General features: G+C 42.5%; 1 protein-coding gene across 1 annotated transcript in view; it reads left to right on the forward strand.

Moving 5' to 3' along the window:
• The window catches only part of gabbr1a (gamma-aminobutyric acid (GABA) B receptor, 1a), an 89,173-nt gene that overhangs the window by 14,122 nt on the left and 54,714 nt on the right, over positions 1 to 20,337 (forward strand). The window contains exons 3-6 of the mRNA XM_079562010.1: positions 597 to 661; positions 1,283 to 1,421; positions 9,209 to 9,427; positions 13,775 to 13,792. Of these exons, the coding sequence (XP_079418136.1) occupies positions 597 to 661; positions 1,283 to 1,421; positions 9,209 to 9,427; positions 13,775 to 13,792 (441 nt within the window). The remainder of the gene's footprint in view (positions 1 to 596; positions 662 to 1,282; positions 1,422 to 9,208; positions 9,428 to 13,774; positions 13,793 to 20,337) is intronic.

Raw genomic sequence — 20,337 nt, forward strand, 5'->3', positions numbered from 1 at the left:
TCCCGAGGACCACATGAACGCACCATTAGCCCCAAAAAAATAGTCAGTAGTAAGTTTTTATTTTCATGATGGCATTTGTCCGTGAGAATCACCCACTAAACAAAGGCGTTTCATGCCACAGTAACAAAACCAGGCCATATTTCTGATGCATTTTAGGTTATGATCACATGACGTCACATGATCGGAAACAGCCTATAATTTAAAATGGAGTCGGTGCAGCTAAGTATTCTGGTAACTATGGTAACTGGTTAGTTGGTCAGATGAAAGGACTCATAGTCATGAGATGAACAATGTGGCAGTTTGTAAATCCAATCACTTCCAAATAATTATCATTAAATAAACATGGGCAGAATTTCTATTTTGGGATCTCTTTCCAAAACTGTGTCTCTCACATTGAGTTGTGTCGTCCCCAATTACAAGTATGACATGACAAGGTAGAGTGACCTTACTGATCGATCCGTAAAAAGAGGATAAAGAGGAATACGATGAAATGAAAATTGACTTAAATCCCAAACATAACTTTCAAAAACACTACAGTGAATGAGGTGTCAGTCCATCAAACTGAGTGGAATAAACTTGTTCTTGTGTTGTTTGAGGTTGTGGCATCATCAAACCGCCCAGAGAAGGAGGCATCCGCTACAGAGGCCTGACCCAGGAGCAGGTAACTGTCCCGGCACAGCACCAACTACTGCACACACGTACTGGTCCTTTATAAGTAAATCAATAAATAAGCAATTGAATAAAACTAGGTGACAACTACTGACTTGGAAGAGTTACCGATAATCATCCCAAGGAAAATAAAAGAGTCCAATCAGTCCTAAGCTGCTTTGCTTGTTTAGATACATAAGTAAGTAGCTTTGAAGGATCTTTTCTTTACTTGAGCAGTATTTTTGTTGAGAACTTATTACTTTTACTTCACTACATTTGAATGGTAAATATACAGTAACACTTTCTGGTCCACTACAGTTCTATAAAAGCTCCAAAGCAACATTGAATTTGGCTTTTGTTCATTTTAAAAGCTGTAGAGATGGGTGAATTCAGGCCCAACTTTTGTGTTTTTTAAGTTTTTATTAGTAACACTTGTTTATACGGATCTGGACTTTCTACTTTGATAACTTTTATTGGAGTTATATATTTTTGATCAGTTGTATTTGTACTTTTACTCAGGTAATGAAACCAAGTACTTTGACCACTGCTGCATTTTATTTTGAAAATCCTCAGGAAGGAACAAGTGCTCGGTATAACTGTGAAACTAACGCAGTTCCCCTGTTCTTCTGTTCAGATCCGCAGCATCCAGATCCTGCCTGTGGACTATGAGATCGAGTACATCTGCCGCGGGAACAGGGTCATCGTGGGGCCCAAAGTCCGGAAGTGTTTGCCCAACGGCACGTGGACGGACATTAGCCTGCACAGCAGCTGCTGTAAGGAACTCCACTTCACTAACACTTCACTGTCAAACATGGTGTTAATACACACCAGTTGGATTTATTTTGAAGTTGAACTGCAGAAAGATGAAAGGGAGAGAGTGATAAAAATAATGGTAGGGGAAACACTTTTATGCTTTCTGCAGGTATTCGGTAATGAACTCAAACACATCTTTATCACAATCTTAGACTTTGTTGGTTAGAAAATGCAATATTGATCTAAAACAGCACAAAATATCCAGTAGTTTCCCTTCCTGGTTTTCAGCTATCTTGCTGCAAGCCCCTCCCCCTTCCTTCGCTCCTCTTTGCCCCACAGCTGTTTCAATAAAGAGAAAAAAAGAGAGAAAAAAATCTCATGTGGCTACAGTGAGGCTATAGTGAGTGTTTTTACTTTGCGATGAAAGGATTAAGCTTAGGAAGTGGAAAGAATAAAGCTTGTCCTGGATACGGACAAGCTTTATGAGCGGCCTCTGGGAAAGATTCAAAGATTACTCAAAGATGTGTGGGTGGGTTGAAGCACAACAGGTATGTCTTTGATGAGAGAACAACATTGTACCACGGTTATAAGTTAGTAAGTAAAGTTTATTTGTAAAGCTCTTTTCAAAGCACCAAAAGCAGCCAAAAGCCATCCTAAATCGAAAAGTCTTTAATTGCTTTTTAAAAGAGTCCACAGCGTTGAGCACACGGAGGGACAGGGGCAAGTCATTGCAGAGTTCGGGGCCAAATTAGTTTTTGGATCTTTAGGAGACTCTGGCCTAAAGACCTGAAGGGCGAGCTCTGAGGAGTGGGGGCACAACAAGTCAGCGATACACTGAGGACCATGGAACACGGTCGATTTGACAAAATACCCCCCCTTTAAGAGACACTATTCAGCATACTGCACTAATCCTAGACTAATCCAGTCCTAAATCGAGGCAAAGCCGAGTCTAAATCAGTTCTGAACACCACAGTTCTCTAAAGCAAGATTTCGCCTGTATTTATTCTTGTAAGTCCACTGATCTCACTGCGTGGTCCGGCCTCAGTTTGTGCGGTACATCAAATCCTCCATCGAAATGCATCCGAGCGCTTGCCTCTGCGTGAGGGAGAACCGGCCAATCAGTGCTCGGGATTCTGGGCATCAACCAATCACAGAGCAGGATTTGTTCCCTGTTTAGTCTCTGGAGTTGAAGGCTTTGTGAGGGAACAGCACGTCTTCTGCAAATCCTGGTTTTCATGGTGCACTAAACAACAAGCCAGTGATATGCTTTCGATGTTGAAATGTTCTGACAAATATTGCGATTGGATTTGAGAGAGGAGTGTGTTTAACCTCTTAACTCCCGCCTGAACCGAGAGGATCTTTTTCCTCACGTCATCAGATTTTTTTCATTTTTGTAACTTTTTTTCGTCATATTTTTGTCATTTTTTGTCACTTTTTTGTTATTTTTTTGTCATTTTTTCGTCAATTTTTGATCACATTTTTTGTCAATTTTAAAAAAAAATTTGGTCCATTTTTTGTCATTTTTGTCACATTTTTTCGTCATTTTTTTGTCACATTTGTCACATTTTTTGTCATTTTTTGTCACATTTTTTGTCATTTTTTGTCACCTTTTTTGTCATTTTTTGGTCAAATCTTTGTCATTTTTTGGTCACATTTTTGTCATTTTTTTCATCAATTTCTTGTCAATGTTTTCTCACTTTTTTGTCACATTTCCATATTTTTTTTCATCTTAGTCTTGTTGCTATTTTCACAGCTTTTTTCTAGAAGCTTTTGGACTGGGGTAAAGCCAAACTGGAGAGAATGTGGGAGTTAAGGGGTTAAGCAGACATAGTAGATCCAGTAGGAGGGGTTTAATTTGTAATGGTGCCACCCATCTGTATACGAAAAAGCTTCTCTCAGCCAGAATTGACTCACCTACAGTATAACCAGATGAATGAATGCAAAGAAATGAAGAAACTAAACAACAACCGCATTAGAGGTTGAACCAACATCGAGGACCGAGTTCATCTCTCGAGAGGTTCATCTCCATCTACTCCTTTAATGACTTCATGTTAATGAGTCAAAGCCAAAAGGTCAATAAGCAATTGGCTCAAGATAAACAGTTGTTGAAACTCGCTAACAATAGAAGGTTTCTGACAAGCTGAGAGTAGAGAGAGTCCAATAAAACAATACAGCTGGACATGTCTCGATTTAGAGGCACTGAGATTCATCTGTGACACTTGGAAGAGATTTAAGTCATCTAAATCTTTCCCAAGTGTTGTAGATGAATCTCACAGTGTCAGCTGTCTAAATCCTGTCCAGCTGTATTGTTTTATTGGACTTGCTCTAATGTCAGCCTGACACAAAACCTCTATCATCAGTGAGTCTCTGTTTACATTGAGCCTGGTCTCTGCTCGTCAGTTGTCTATTGTCCTTGGCTGTCACAACTTGAAGATATAAATAGGGCTGGGTACTGTTATATAGAACGATACTTGGTTTTCGATACCGATACCTGAACGACACTTTTTATGAAAGCTATGTCAAATATTTGTCATCTAGAACCATAAAACAGAGAAAAAAAGGTTAATTTGTTCCATATAAGACCATTTCTTTTACATTCATTTATTTGAGCTGAAACAACCAAGTAACTTCCCTTCAAGGAACAGGCCACCGTTCTTCCTCCATACTGAGATATGTTCTTACCTGAGCTTAGACGAGTTGATACGTACCTGTCTGGTCTTTGTGCCCATGGAAGAGCTTGGTCGCTTCAAACTTCACCCCATTTGGAGCTATAGGAATATACTGGGAGAGGCCAAATGCTAACAACATCTTTCGTCGTTTTGCGTGACTGAGCGCACACACAAAGACCAGACAGGTACGCATCAACTCGTCTAAGCTCAGGTAAGAACATATATCACTATGGAAAAACTGTGGCCTGTTCCTTTAATGCTGTCCCTGGACCAACAGCATCTAAACTTGGTCTCTAAAAATATATATTGTTTCGGTACCTGCTGTCGATGCTTAGATTTTTTCTATACCAGTCGTTCCTAACCTTTTTTTCCCCCAATACCATACTGGTATCATTTAACTATGCCCAGCCCTATTCAAGATGGAGATGAACCTCGAGACTCTCAAGGCCTCTAGGTTCTCAGATTTTAAATCAAATGGTCCGAAAAATAAAAGAAGCACAGAAGTCAAAGGTCAGAAAAATGCATTATATTGGAATTTATACTATATATATCAAGATAAACCTTTAAACCTTTATTGATCTCACAAAGGAGAAATTCCCTTGTTACAGTCGGCGTTCAAGAAGATCACTCAGAGTTAATCAAGAGAGCTGCCTTATGGTGGGACAGTGAAGAGTTCTAGTGAGAGACATGGCACTGCCTTTGTCTGTAAGCTCCTCAAATGTGGTACAGAGGATGTTGTTGCAGATCTAAATCTACATTACTCACACAGCACATTCACTATGATAAAGTTATTTTTTCCTCAGATATTCCTTCAGTCACTGCTATGTTTGTTCAATGTGCATTGTGAACTGAATTTGATTTAAAGAATCAATTGCAAGGCAGTATTATTGGCGATACATTACAGGCCTCTTCCAGGGCAGTTTAACCCAAACCCTTTACCCATGGTTTGGGACGGTGCTTCTCACAATATTGAAACCGTTAATCGTAAAGCCAGGAGAGCGCACTGGCCACAAGGTGAACATTTTGGACAATTACCGTTTTGATGGAGCTTTTAACACTAGAGGAAAGAAGCTGCTAAAAGGTGGCTAAGCAGTGTGTTCACGTCACTTTAGTATCAGCAGCCGGATTGCTTCGGCCCAGGGGGTTAAGGCGGTTCCAAAATGAGCGCTGATTGGCCTTTGTCTGACAGGCTGGTACTGAGTCGAAGTGCAACAAAACATGATGGGATGGCAGTTGTCTCCAGTTTGTCAGGAAAGACAAAACCAAACAACCAGCAAGCAAACAAAAAACATTTGGAGCTGGCAGACTTCTCGGTAGACATCGCCTGGGTTTGTTTTTTAACCAGGTTCACAGTCGAACTCTATGTAAGACTCATACATTAGCACTTCAGACCGTTCATTGTCCTACTTTACTGCCATGTTTTGGCGCCGCATCGAACGAAGCATCCTCCAGGGGGCAGCGCGTAAACATCAAACGCTGGCGGCACATTTTAACGAAGGCGCAGGAATAATGAGCAGATAACAAGATTCTTATTTGTTGTGAACACGACGATTCTGCGGAGACGGGTTTGTCCTGAATCCTAAAAACAATGTGGTTTAGAGTTAGGTTCTGTGGTTGTTTGAAATGACTCTCAAATCTTCAGGACGTGAAGAAAAATGCACAACAGGAGAAACATTTTGTCCAGCAGTGCTATTCCTCCTTCCTCCTTTTTATTTCTTATTGCTATAAATCAACTGAGACAAACTGCCCCTTGTTCGGGACAGGATGTCACAATGTGCGGGGTTGATAGAATCTATATTACCCCCTGCATTAAACAAGCACATTTTCTCCAGTTTGGCTTTACCCAAATCTAAAAGCTTCTCAACTGGAGGGCAACAGTGTAACGCCTAATTTAAAGCTAAGGCTTACAAAGTTGATTGCAATGCTTTAGTCCGGGCCTACTCAATAGGCGGCCCACGGGCCAGTTCCGGCCCGCCAACCAATTAAATCTGGCCCGCGCCTCATTTTCCTTCAATATATATATATATTTTTTGTCATTATCCGGGTCGCGTTTGCGCCGGATTCGCGCTGCTTTGCGTAGCAGTGTGCCTGCAGCCTTGCTAGCATCATCTCCTATGCGGGCTCAGTGACACAAGAACACAAGGACAGTGTGCAGCGTGTTTTTGGAGTTTTGCTTGGATTATCCCATGCAGAAGCAGGACTCTTCACGGTCCGCGGCAGATGACAAAAAATCGTGTAAAGGATCTGTATCACGCTATTTTAGCCATTCCAAAGTAAAATATAGGCATTTATATGATATATTGTACCTCTACCACTATGGAGCACTATTTTTGTGAGAATATAAGTATTTTCTGGGGGTATTTTGCAAACCCGGAAGACACGACGCTTCGATTCAGTTAACTCTCTCTCTGACCCTCTCTCCGAGCTGATCCGCCCACGCATTATTAGCAGTAAAAGAAATATAAATATCACAGCAATAAGTGAACTTACTTCACAATGCAGTTATAAGGAGTTGACATTTGCAACACAGCTTCATAAATGGCTAACACACACAAGCTAACACATGCTAGCACACACGCTAACACACACACGCTAACACACACGCTAACACACACGCTAACACATGCTAGCACACACACTAACACGCACACGCTAACACACACGCTAACACACACATGCTAACACTCGTTTTGATTGACTCACCGCTGTGTCATGGCCGCTTCATCAGGTGTTTACATTATGGGACTCACGTTGGTTATAAAAGTTATTTTGATTCTGGCGAAGGTTCACCAAACATCCATCAGAGACAGTCACAGAAAAACACTATTTTGGCTGATAGTCGCTGAATCCTGGAAAGAAATTCCAACTTCTGGCGAGTGGCCTCTTCTTTAGGAAGGTTGAATAAAGTCCTGTCGTGGCCAAAAGCACTTTTCTCCGTGACATTGTCGTTAGGTAAGAAAAAGAACAGGCGTGTCCAGAGTAGGTTAGAAAGAGCTCCTTCACAGCTTTCAGTGCAAACATGACATCTGTTCAGACCCTCCGGGGGTCCTTCAAGTAAAATAAGTAAGTGTGTCGCCTAATATATGAAAACAACAATTTGTACATTTTTGTGTTGCCATAATAAGGACAGGAGTTGAACCTTTGTCTATGAAGGAAAGCTAGGAAACCAAATATTGTCCGCACCGAGTACACGGATATGATCTGGTTTTGTTCTTTTTCACACAATGAATTCACTTGGCAACATTGGAAAGTGGAGCATTATCCAAACAGGTGGGACAGAAGCCTGAATGCCTGTGCAGCACAACCAAAAGAAGACGTTCCAATTTGCTCCTAGGCAAGACACGTCAGCCACCTTGCCTTTGTGAGTGAGTGAGTGAGTTTTTGGTGTAGCGGTTGGAAGGTTTAGTCCAAGTTTTAATCTCTCTTTGTTAAATGTCGATTCGACCTACATTCCCCCTCTCCTCTGCAGCAGCCGCCCCTCCCTCCTCTGGCCCCGGACTCCGTTTGCGATGGGGTTTCCTTCGTTACATAAATATGATTATGTTTATGAATATTACGGCCCTGATTTGGAGCGTGTTATTTTTAGATGAAGCCCACTCCACCTTCTGCGCGATAAACAAACAAACACCAGATGGCTGGGGAGAAAAATATATTCAGGAAACAGAGAAAGAGAGAGAGAGAGACAGTTTTAGAAGATGCTCGCTCATTCTGCTGGAACTGTGGGCTCTTGACGGGTGGCATCTCCTTGGAAAGTGGAGAGACACTTGTGATGGATGGAACAAGAATTAAAATAGAGCTCAAGATCAAGATAAACTTAAATGGTGGGGAATTTGTCTTGGGAAATCTATATGCCTGTCCACTGATCATTGTCCATACCTGTGCCTGTCTCATATTTCCTTTGGCTTTGTTCAACAACCCAAGCCGAAGCTGGGGCAGAGGCTTTTGTGCTGGTGCCAGTGTTTCCCACAGAATGTTGAGATTATGGCGGTGGGGCGGGGACTGTGGGGTAGAGTGAATGTATACTGGTGTTTTGATCATGTTATTGCTGCGTGGAGAGCCCAGTGCTCTTTCATACCAACCACAGCGGGACCATTGGTATATTCTTTCTCTTGGGGCAGGGACAGTGTTTAACTCACAGTTGGATAAATGAAGTAGTTTGTCCTGTGAGAGCTTAAAAAGTAGCCTAAATGCTGAATGAAGTCTGCAGCAACGTGATGTAAAGGGGAGGAAGAGATGAGGGGGCTGCAGAGAAGAAGCATTCTTGCAGCACACAACCCTTAGCCGACGTTTATTTGTGTGCAAGATTACAGCCTCGTCTGGACCAACACTGTTTGTTTTATCATGTGTCACCACAAGGCTAAAACAGGACCAAACAAGGTGAAAATTAAACTATCCATCCATTCATTTTCTTCCGCTTTATCCGGGGCCGGGTCACAGAGGCAGCAGTCTCACCAGAGATGCCCAGACTTCCCGATTCACGCACACCTCCTCCAGCTGTTCTGTGGGGAAACCAGGCCAGCTCGGAGACATAGTCCCACCAGCGTGTCCTGGGTCTTCCACGAGGCCTTGTCCCACTAGGACTTGCCTGGAACACCTCCCGTGGGAGGCGACCAGGAGGCATCCGGAACAGATGCCTGAGCCACCTCAGCTGGATCCTTTCGACGTGAAGGAGCAGCGACTCTACTCCGAGCTCCTCCCGGGTAACTGAGCTCCTCACCCGATCTCGAAGGGTGCGCCCAGCCACCCTGCAAAGGAAACTCATTTCAGCCGCCTGTGTCCGCGATCTTGTCCTTTCGGTCATGACCCAAATCTCATGACCATAGGTGATCGATAAATTGAGAGCTTAACCTCCCGACTCAGCTCCCTCTTCACCACAACAGCCCGACACAGCGACCGCATCACTGCTGACGCCGCACCGATCTGTCTATCGATTTCACGCTCCATCCCCCTCACTCGTGAACATGACCCCGAGACACTTGAACTCCTCTACTTGAGCTTTTTTGGGGGGTCAGATGTGGGCTATAGGGGCTATAGTTTGATTTGATCGAGGATGTAATGATCTTTAATTCTCAGCAGATTTTACTTTACAAATGCAGCCTTTGTGATGTTCTAATTGTCATCCTCCCCTCTCCTCTCAGTGCTGGTGTGCCCGCGGGTCTGGACCTCCCTGGAGAACGGCCGCGTCTCTGTGTCTCCTCCCGGTATCTTAGAGGGGACAGTGCTGCCCCCTTCTGGCCCCCCGGTGGAGGGCACTGTCCTGCACTACAGCTGTCACGCCGGCTTCCTCCTGGAGGGGCGCAACAGCAGCCACTGCACCAAACTGGGCAAATGGGACGCGCCCAAACCCACCTGCCTCTGTGAGTATCCGTCATTCATGTACATGCACAAGGGTCTGATCGTCCAGCGAGGTACTACTGATAGGTTTAACCCTGTGAAGACGTCTGATACCATTAGACCTGGGCTAGTGTCGGAATAGTGATCCGATACCGATGCATTTTATATTAGAATGCAGTGAGACTTGGAATGTAAAAGAAAAGAATGAAAAAACATACATTATATTGAAAAGTCAGATAAAATTAAGACCGCTGAATCTTTCTGATTGAAGTAATGCTGCATTCCTGGTGAAAGTTACGACCTCAGAGCGATCCAGCTGAATAAACAAAGCGGCTAATGCTACAACATTAAGCTAAAAAGATGCTAGCGTTAAATTAACTTTTCTTTTCACAGCAAATATCATTTAAAACATGCTAAATGACGTTTCTTTGAAGGTTTCGACCAAAAGTAACGTTCACCATTGTCATCACCTTGTACGTATCTGAACTCGGATCTCTGAGTTTACATGTTATTCCAGTTTGAGCGTATTTTTCCTAGTCAGGGAGCCGGAAATCAAAGCAATCTGGCAGTCAAAGCTAAACTCTTGTAGAATCCTCAAACATCCAGGAAGATAACATTAGAAAGTCAAAAACAGCCCTGAGGAAGTGACCAGTCGCTTCAGAAACATCCAGCGGTCTCGATTTATCTGTCTTTTCCTCTTGGGAAATTACCAAGGCCATAATCTCTCACGCTGCTCAACAGCTTAAACTGATTGAAAAAGTTGAAGTCGTTCTTATGAACAAAACACTAATACAACAGTCTAAAAGAAGCTGAAAAACAAACATTTATCAGTCGACTATGGATACTGGCTTCAGTTTAGAAATTTTTATCCATCTGCTCTTACACGTCCCAGCACGAGAGCCTGAGGTTTATGTTGTTACTGTTGTTAAAGGAATAGGCCACCGTTTTTACATACTGAGATATGTTCTTACCTTAGCTTTGACGAGTTCTTTAGGACCTGTCTGGTCTTCACCCGTGCCTTCAATCACGTAAACACATCGCAGACGGCGTTAGCATTTAGCCTCTCCCTCTCTCCACTATAGCTCCAAAACAGGTCAAGATAGAAGCTACCAAGCTCTTCCATGTTTTCCCTATTTAAATATGGTTACGTGAAGTGTTCCACTACAAAGTATAATTACACAAAATTAAACAATGTGGATTTTCTAAGCGGATAAAAGGGGGAACTATATTGTAAGGCGTAATAATACCAGGAGTAGTTAGAAATCCGCGCCGTAATCTTCACTTTACTGCGCAGTAATCTTCACTTTACTGTGCGGATGCCAAATTACTCCTGGTATTATTACGCCTTACAATATAGTTCCCCCTTTTATCCGCTTAGAAAATCCACATTGTTTAACCCTCGTGTCGCCTTCGCGGGTCTCTTTGACCCGCTGGTATGCTCCGGGCATTTGGATGCAAGGTGACACAAGGGGGCGCCCTTCCAACCTTCTCAGTGTAAACGTGAGTTGACTTTCTTCAGAGTGAGACTTTAGGTCAGACACCATGAGTGACAGTAACATGACGCTAAACACAGTGAGCTCTTTGTTTCCAGTAAAACCGCTGAGGCCTCATTGCTCTTCAGTCACAGACTGAGAAGTGAAGAAGGAAGTCATGGAGCTTCTGCTTTAGACAGAACTTCAGACTTCTGCTGCATATAAGAGTCATATTACATAATATCAAATGTTGTAATCTGTAAAGCACTTTGTGATACCTTTCGGTATAAAAAGTGCTTTATAAATAAAGTTTGATTTTCATTGATTTGATCATATTCTGAAACTCAAATCTGTAGTAGAAACATAATATATGGAAAATATTTTTTAATTAGAAAAAGAAAAATATTTTAAAATCCTGTATCTAATCAAAAAAAAATTGTATTTTTTATTTTATTTTATATATTTTATTTAAATTTACTGTCATTCTAAAAAAGAAAACCCAAACAAACCCTTTTCATTTGTATCTGCTGTAAAGTCATGTGTGTCCCAGTTCCTCTGAGTCGTGGTGGGTCATGGTGGACCGTGACAGATGTGGACAGGACTGTGGTAGATCTACTTTTACTTTGGAGAAAATAGTTACTATAGTAACTGTTGAAGAAATGAACCTCATGACCTTCTTCTGTAACATCTGTCCACATCAGTCCTGCTGCACCACGACTCAGAGGAACTGGGACAAACATGACTTTACAGCAGATACAGATTACAAGGGTTTGTTTGGGTTTTCTTTTTTAGAATGAGAGTAATTTAAAGAAAAATATATGTTTTTGATTAGACACAGCATTTTTGTAACTAATTATTTTCCATTTATGTTTTTACTTCAGATTTGAGTTTCAGAATATGATCAATCAATCAAACTTTATTTATAAAGCACTTTGCATAACAAAAGGTATCACAAAGTGCTTTACAGATTACAACATTTGATATGACATAATATGACCCCTATATGCAGCAGAAGTCTGACGTTCTGTCTAAAGCAGAAGCTCCATGACTTCCTTCTTCACTTCTCAGTCTGTGACTGAAGAGCAATGAGGCCTCTGACTTTTTTCTGCAAACAAAGAGCTCACTGTATTTAGCGTCATGTTACTGTCACTCATGGTGTCTGACCTAAAGTCTCACTCTGAAGAAAGTCAACTCACATTTACACTGAGAAGGTTGGAAGGGCGCCCCCTTGTGTCACCTTGCATCCAAATGCCCGGAGCATACCAGCGGGTCAAAGAGACCCACGAAGGCGACACGAGGGTTAATTTTGTGTAATTATACTTTGTAGTGGAACACTTCACGTAACCATATTTAAATAGGGAAAACGTGGAAGAGCTTGGTAGCTTCTATCTTGACCTGTTTTGGAGCTATAGTGGAGAGAGGCTAAATGCTAACGTCGTCTGCGCTGTGTTTACGTGATTGAAGGCACGGGTGAAGACCAGACAGGTCCTAAAGAACTCGTCAAAGCTAAGGTAAGAACATATCTCAGTATGTAAAAACGGTGGCCTATTCCTTTAAATTAAAAAATGTAATTTCAAAACGTCATTTTCAATGCAATTTCCAAAACAACTTTGCTTTCCTTCACCAATCCTAACAAAGTCGTGTTGACCTTTGCTCAGTCAGAGTTTTCATGCCTTGACTCTCTCTGTGAAGAACAATAATGAACAAAATACGGAGAAATAAATCCATCTGTCGACGTTTCTGCCTTTTTATTTGGCGGAAGTGGATGTAAATTGTTGTGAATATGAGCGTGTCCTAAACCTGAAAACATCAATTTCAAGGTAATTTTCAGCACCTGCTCCCTCGACAGTGCGTCGCTATGGAGACCAGTGATTTCACCAATCACAGCTCAGGCCTCGAAACATGCTTGCTCTCAAAACCTGGTGTTAATTATTTTAGATTTTGTAAAATAATCTGTCGGAATGAAGGCCATCTGTTATGAAATGAACGTGTTTGAGATAAAAAACGAGTGATGACTGGCTTTGAAATGAGACACGGCGTCCACTTAATGAGATCGTGTGTGAAACTTGTGTGTCCTCGTGATGATCTACCTTTCACTATTTAACTTTAGATGGACTTTCACTGTTACCTGTGAGCCTGAAATGATGGTCTTTTGACTTGTAATACAATACACCTTCATTCATTCATTCAAACCGCTTTTATACAGACATGTGTGAGGGAGTAATGCCCTCTGCTGGACACAGAAGGGATGTGCAAGAAGCAGGCCGACGCTTCTGCTCAAGACCAGTAGGGGGAGACAGACACCACAGCATACACACAGAACCATTCATGTTTAAAAGCAATTAACCAAAGGGGTTATGGTGTATTCTTTGGAAATATCTGAATCCTATATTTCTTTATGCTTTCTCTGTTCTACTAGTTTTACATGAAAACATTAGTCGCACACTAGTAATAGTAACGTTACTCTTTCTTGAGTAAATATTATGACTTCTCTGTAAAAGTGAGTGATTGTGAGTAAAAAAGTAAGGCCTCAAATGTCATTAAAAGCATTCAAATTGATTCCAACTGGAGTTAAATCTAAATTGCTTGTAAAATAATGACATTGCTTAACAATTATTATGTTGAAATCTTTGCCTCTAAATTCATTGCTTTGTTTGACAGAATCACTGCCAATCTTAAGGGCTGAAATACGCACAGATCTTTTGCATCTGTGACCTAAAAAATACAGTATTTGGATATTACAAAGCAATATATTTGTTTTGCAGCTACATGGATGTCCTCCCTTAACACACACAATAAAACCAGATCGTATGACTGTATTTTACATTTGACAGTTCGTTTTCTGCTTGTATTGCGATGTTTAATTAATCGTTCTTTCTCCTCTTTTCTTTGCTGCAGACGACAGGAACTACACAGGTAAGAAAGTCTCTGTTTTGTACTATGTCAGTTATGAAACTTTAAGGATTTGTGGATTTGTGTGTGAACATATCCTGCCTTCTTGTCCAAAAACTACCTCGTTGCCACCAGAGGGCAGAAGTGCGCTCTTCACATCATGCTAAATCAACTTCTTTTTTGTACATCTTTTACCCGTGCCATTCCCTGCTCAGAAATGCAGTGTAAATTTCCACGTTTTTATGCCACCAGTTGTGTTTGATATATCCACATTGAAGGAGGAGAGTAGTAGTGGTGTATCAACTGATAGTTTAGAACAGGGGTAGGCAACGTCAGGCCCGGGGGCCAAATCTGGCCTGCCAATGCAGAACCTTTTGCCCTCAAGATGAATTGCCAATAAGATATACTTGTTAAGGTAAAAATACGAGAAATAGTGTATTTAAAAATGTCCTGGCAGAGCATCCCACTTGGTCATACAATATATAGGCTAAACCAGTGATTCTCAACTAGGAAGTAGGTTGCGGAAACATTTTCAGTGTGTCGCAAGTCTATAGGGAACTTTTTTGCGTGGAAACACATCAGAGTCTGTGAAAATGAATGTTATTGGGCTGTTTTGATCTCTTAAAACCTCTTCTACGGCTTGTTCAATAAAAAACTGTGGAAACTACAATATTTTCTTTGATATATGACAAATCACAGTTTTATTTGGGTCGTGGATTGTCATCCTGGGGTAATGGTGGGTCCCGAAGTCGTGCCACTTGAGAACCACTGATGTAAAACATTGGGATTGGCAGAAAAAAGTGGTTTGTTTTAGGCTACTATGGTGAGATCCAGCCCTTGGTGTTTTTTTGAAAATTGGCCCGCCACGACACAAACTAGTCGAGACCTTGTACTGCATTACCTTTTGTTCTTTTTCTTTTGGAGGCCTCTTTAAAGTGATAATATTTGCCAAGCACAGAATGTGAATTGAACGAGTCTAATGTCTGGTCACCTGCCTCCTCATAGCCTCCAGTCCAAGCTGTCAGTTTGACATTTTGCAGCTAAAATGTTCAATTTTCAAAGACTAGACCAGGGCTCCAGACTAACATTTTGGCCTGGCCCCAAACATGTTCATTTAGGTGCATTTAAGACATAATTCACCACTTTGTAAATGTCTGAAAGCATTTGCAAATAAGGTTCCTCCTTCAGTCCACCTTCGTTCTGCTTTAGACTTTATTTTGTCCTAGTTTAGTTCGGATAAGTCTTGCTTTAGTCTTTGTTTGGACCTGCTTCTGCACTGCCCCAGACTTTTGCTTTACTCCTGATAGTTTTATCCAGTCACATAAGAAAGAGCGCTAATGTTTGGTGCTCCTTGACTGGCATTTGAAGTTTGAAATCATTGCATTAGAGGCATTATAAGTTCACACAGTTGAAGCTGGCCTCTGGCTTTAGCTTCAAACACTATAACAAGCCCTTATCCCGACACAGTGTGAGCGCTTCAGTGGAGCTGGGGCGACCGAAGACCAGCAGGGCCAAAGGGTCAGCCGCTAAATGCACACTGGGATAATTGGGCACCGGTTTGGGAACTCTGTTTTGTAGCTGTCAAAACAAGTTTATCAACTCAAGGCAAACTTTGTAAATTACTGGTGCAAACTTCTGCGCAGTCCCTCCATCAAGTCCGGGATGCATTCATTAGCACGTTATCCAAATTTCAGGGAGAAATACTGAGAAATACGTAGAGACACATGCTTAAACAGGCGGGTCACGTTTCTGAATGGAGAGCAGTTCTTTGATACCAGCACTACAGTGGGACCATCAGTATATTCCCCCTCTCTCAGGACTGTTCAATTCACAGTGGGCTAAAAGCAGCAGTTCGTTGACCTGTGAGAGCGTAAAAGGATGTAAATGCAAGTAAACGCTGAGATGAGAATGCAGGTGCTCTCGGCGGTGCTGGTGTTCAGTGAAAGCCGAGAAAAGGAGCTGCACATAACGCATTAGGAGCGAGGCTGCGCCGATTCAATGGGAAAAGTGAGCGGGGTCGGGTTGGGTCAGGTTGGGTCGGGCTCATGCGTCCTGGTAATGATTTGGACAGAACAGAAACAGGCCCGGGTGGGTCGGCAGCCCGGTAACATGTATAAGTAAAGTGTATAGACCAGATATGGGCAAACTTTTTGATGCTGGGGCTGCATTATGTTTTTGAACCAGGGCCAGACCAAGACTAGAACTGTGTTTCAAACAAGTAGAATTCTCAAATAGACTGTAGTTAACATAAGATAAGATGAGAGATAAGTGTGCAAAATAGACAGGAAATGTGCAAACATTAAAGAGTAGAAAAGGAGGTATCTTATGTACAATGAGTAGGAGCAAAAATCTTATGGGGCAGGAATATAAAAAATAAGAAAAAAATACAATAGGATTAGAATAGAGTATGAAAAGTAGATATCAAGGTGAGCATTGGCGGTGCAAAGTTACTGTCCAAGTGCAGTGGGTCAATAAGTGAATGCAGAGAATAAAGTGGTGCCGATGCAGAGATTATTGCACGTAGTTTTGCAAGGGTGTTATTGCACATGTTACTTTACAGTCTTATTGTACAGTCTAACAGCAGAGGGGATGAAGGTCTTGCAGTAGCCCTCCCTCTTGCACTGAGGGTATCTCAGTCTGCCACTGCCACTGAAAGAGCTGCTCAGCTCCTCTACAGTCCCAGTGGGTGGGAGGTGTTGTCCATGATGGAGGTGAGCTTGGCTCACACCCTCCAGTCCCTCACCTCCTCCACAGAGTCCAGGGGGCAGCCCAGGACGGAGCTGGCCCTCCTGACCAGCTTGTTCAGTCTGTTCTTGTCCCGCTCTGTGCTGCCCGGGGCCCAGCACACGGCAGCGTAGTGGAGAGCAGAAGCTACCACAGAGTCATAAACAGTCCTGAGCAGAGGCCTGCTCACTCCGAAGGACCTCAGTCTCCTCAGAAGGTGTAGGGGCGACTTTGGCCCTTCTTGTATATACATATAGTAGGTGTCTTTCCCCCGTTTTAGGCAGTGCATATTGGGCCCCAGAGCCAACACCTGGGATAGACTCTATGTAATGATTTTAAGAGAGAAAAATATAAGAGAAATTTATAGATTTTAAGGTATGAGATATACTGATGGTTATGTATTACTGATAATCATCAGTACTTACAAATACGTTTTTCTTGCTTCTTCTTTAACAAAACACCTTGTTATTGTTGTTATTTCCATCACTTCAATGGTTATTGAGTCTCTCTCTCGTGTGCACGGACTTGTGGAGGATCTTAGCTTTCAAATGAAGAATATCAAATGCAGTTTAAGGCAATCCCAAGTTCAGTCATAGTTGCACACAGTACTTTTCTAAACCTCTTCGGCCATTACTTTTAAATGATCGTTTTATATAAAGTCCCATTATCAAGCCTGCAAACACTGAGCTCAACCATACAAAAAATATCTTAATTTGAGTAATTGCTAAGACACGTAGTCCTACTGTAGGTGCAATAAGAAGCAATAAGCCCTATATAACGTGAATACGGTGTAAATCTTAAATTATGAAAGCTGGTAGTGGGGGTGGAGGGGTGTATCTGTTGGAGAGGACCCGACAGCGAGGCTCTCAGTCTGGGGCACAGTTAACCTTTGTCCTGCTGAGGGGAACGGGAAGCGTCTGGGGAGATGGAGCCATGAGCTCAGCAGCTCATAGACCGGACTTATTACTGAGGAGTAAAACATATTAAACAAAGTCGGGGCAGGTGGAAGTTTGTGGTTCTTTTGGCTTTAACACAAAGTAGCTACTGTGCTAATTCCATCTCCAATCTTGGACAAAACTGGGAATGGTCCGGAAACAAACCCTTAAACCAGGGCTAAGCGAGAACTAAACCACATCAGACTTCCTTTGAGTCTTTTCCAAAACGAATGAGTTCTGCCTCATTAAACGGTGAATCATCGGAGGAACATTTGAAGACGTCTCTCTCCCGCCGCGACTAATGTGACGTTTATTGAGTTTAAAGCGCTGGTGTTTACAGTGGGGGTTATGCAGATCGTGTGTCGAAGAGCGGAAATTTCCTGTTTATGAGTCAGAGCCGGAGGAGACGATGGCAGCCATTTTTTTTCAGCGGTTTAATGAAAGTGTTGCGCAACGACTTTAATAAACTTAAATCTGTGGCTTAAAGTACAGGGGAAAGACTTAATGATCTTTAAAACCACAAATAACAAGAGCAGCTGGATGATTTTTCCTGATATTGTCACTAGAACTAGTTTATTTATAGACAACATAAGATATCCGAAATCCCGTATCTAATGTCAACAAAATAAACCTGGCCCTATCCATTATTTTCGGATTGCGTTGCCTCAAAAGGTTTCAAAGCGATATAATGGGTCATACAGTTGAGGGAACACTTTGTTAAATTGCAAGATTTGATCCTGGATTAACCAAAGACTCAACTAGGTCTAAACTAAATCAGGACTAAACCACTGAAACAGGGCTCTATCAGGCAATGGCAGGTAATCAGAAGAGTTTGGACGTTTTGCGGTGGGCCACAGCCTGTTTGGGCCAGGAGAAAACGAAAGGAATAATGGACTCACCACAGTTGTGAGTTATTAGTATAGTATAGTATAGTTAGTATTATAGGCCTATAGGCTTTAACCGTTATCTGCCATCTTAGGTTTAGGGTTAGTTATTTTCTCCAACTATGCCTATCCATACTAGAGTCCGACGGGACCTGTTGGAACCCGACGGGCTCGGTCAGACCTGCTCCAGGGAAGTGACCAGCTTCTGTCTGACTTTAGGGAGGGTGCGTCTGTGTCTGAATCCGGTACTGTCAGAAATGGTTAGCGATTTATCCTTTTATCAAAAATAAAATAAAACACGTAAGTCCGTGTTGTAAGAGAGAGGGCAAACGTGGCTCTTTTTTAGCAGGTTGATAGGTTCAATCGCCATTCGCTTTAACGGCTTATCCAAAGCGCACGGACTGAGTGCACGGACCCCCGCACTATTTATTTCCCACATCCCTGATTTTAATTGTGACTCGGACACAAATATCTTAAAGAGGAGGTATTATGCTTTTTTCAATCACATAGCACCAGTCTATATCACACTGCAATGATGACAAAACCTTCTGTTGGTCTGTAAATGCAGTAAATTAGAATAACTGCCATGTATAAAATTGCTCTCTCAAAATGTCTTGAAATAGGCCTCTGTCTCTTTAAGAACCTCTGACCCTTTCCGACACGCCCCCTCCACACGCTGTCTGTGGCATCAGTGGGGAGGGGGTTCTGCTGAGGAGCAGTGATTGGTTACACGGCTGGTGACGAAAGCTCGGAGGCGTCTCCAGGAGGTGGGGGCGTTCCTAGGAGGACTCAGGCAAACCTATCCCTAAAATGGCCGCCATCAGAGTTTTTACAGATTACTCAAAAATACATGAATGTGCCAAGGCAACACTTCAGGCATGTATTTAAGGAGGGAATGACATGACATAATAACATGATATAAAGCTTGAAAAAGTCGATTTTGCATAATACCCCCCTTTAATGCCTATCGGGCTCAGTTCAGATTCGATCACTGCTCTGTGGGACGAGGGCTGGCGAGGACAGAAAGTGTACTGACAGCCTACATGCATGGCCGCCTTAACCTACCCATAGGCCCCTGGGCTAACCATGAAATATAGGCCCCCCTAACCTTAACGCATGCCACAAATGTAAAGTGATTGACAGAAAAATCAACAAATTGGAGTTTGTTTTTGCTTTTTATTGAAATCTGATAGGCCCTTGACTACTGTAGGCCGCTGGGCTCCAGCCCAGGCAAGCCCAGTGGATAAGGTGGCCCTGCCTTTATGCCATTGTGATGCCTCATTTGAAAACCAAGACCTTCTAGTTTCTGAAAATATGTACAAGATTTGTGTGAATGAAACCCAACACACATGAGATTTGCCGTTCCCAACCCCAATCCTATCCCACTGATCAGGGGGAAGTAACAGGTTCACTGGGCTGCTATATGAGACATGTACACGGTGGGGCAGAAAAAAGGCATTCGCGAATTGCAACCCATATGTGAAAGTGGATAAATGATATATTTTTCTTTTGCAACTCAACTCAAAACTGATTGTGGAGCTACAGTATATTAGCCTGGTTAGTGCCAATGCCGATTGGTTCACTCCACTTCCTGGTTGCCTATGCTGTGGAAATGTAGTTGTTGCCACGACCACCAGGCAAACAGTATATCAGGCCCAGATGTGATGGCCCGTGTGAAAAGAGAAAGTGTCATCTACTATGAGCAATCCTACACCCTTTATGAGCTTAACGCCCTATGAGGTGAGCTAAAACCCCAGGGGCATGTGGGCCGGTCTAAATTATAAAACACCCGGGCCGAAATGAGGTCCCAGCACACCCCTGCAATCAAGACTAAAGCAGAGCAACCATTAAACAGCCCAGAAGAAGGCTGCTTGATGGCCACTACACGTAACACCAAGAAACACCCGGCACGCTATGCTTTTTTATAAAGCCTTTTCAAATCAATAGCTCCTTGAAATAAAGGCTTTTAAAAGAAAGTGCGAAGAAAGAACCGGGGCTATATAGGGACCAACCAAAGACTCGCAGC

The sequence above is a fragment of the Gobius niger genome, assembly GCF_951799975.1.
Source record: "Gobius niger genome assembly, chromosome: 8".
Taxonomy (NCBI): domain Eukaryota; kingdom Metazoa; phylum Chordata; class Actinopteri; order Gobiiformes; family Gobiidae; genus Gobius; species Gobius niger.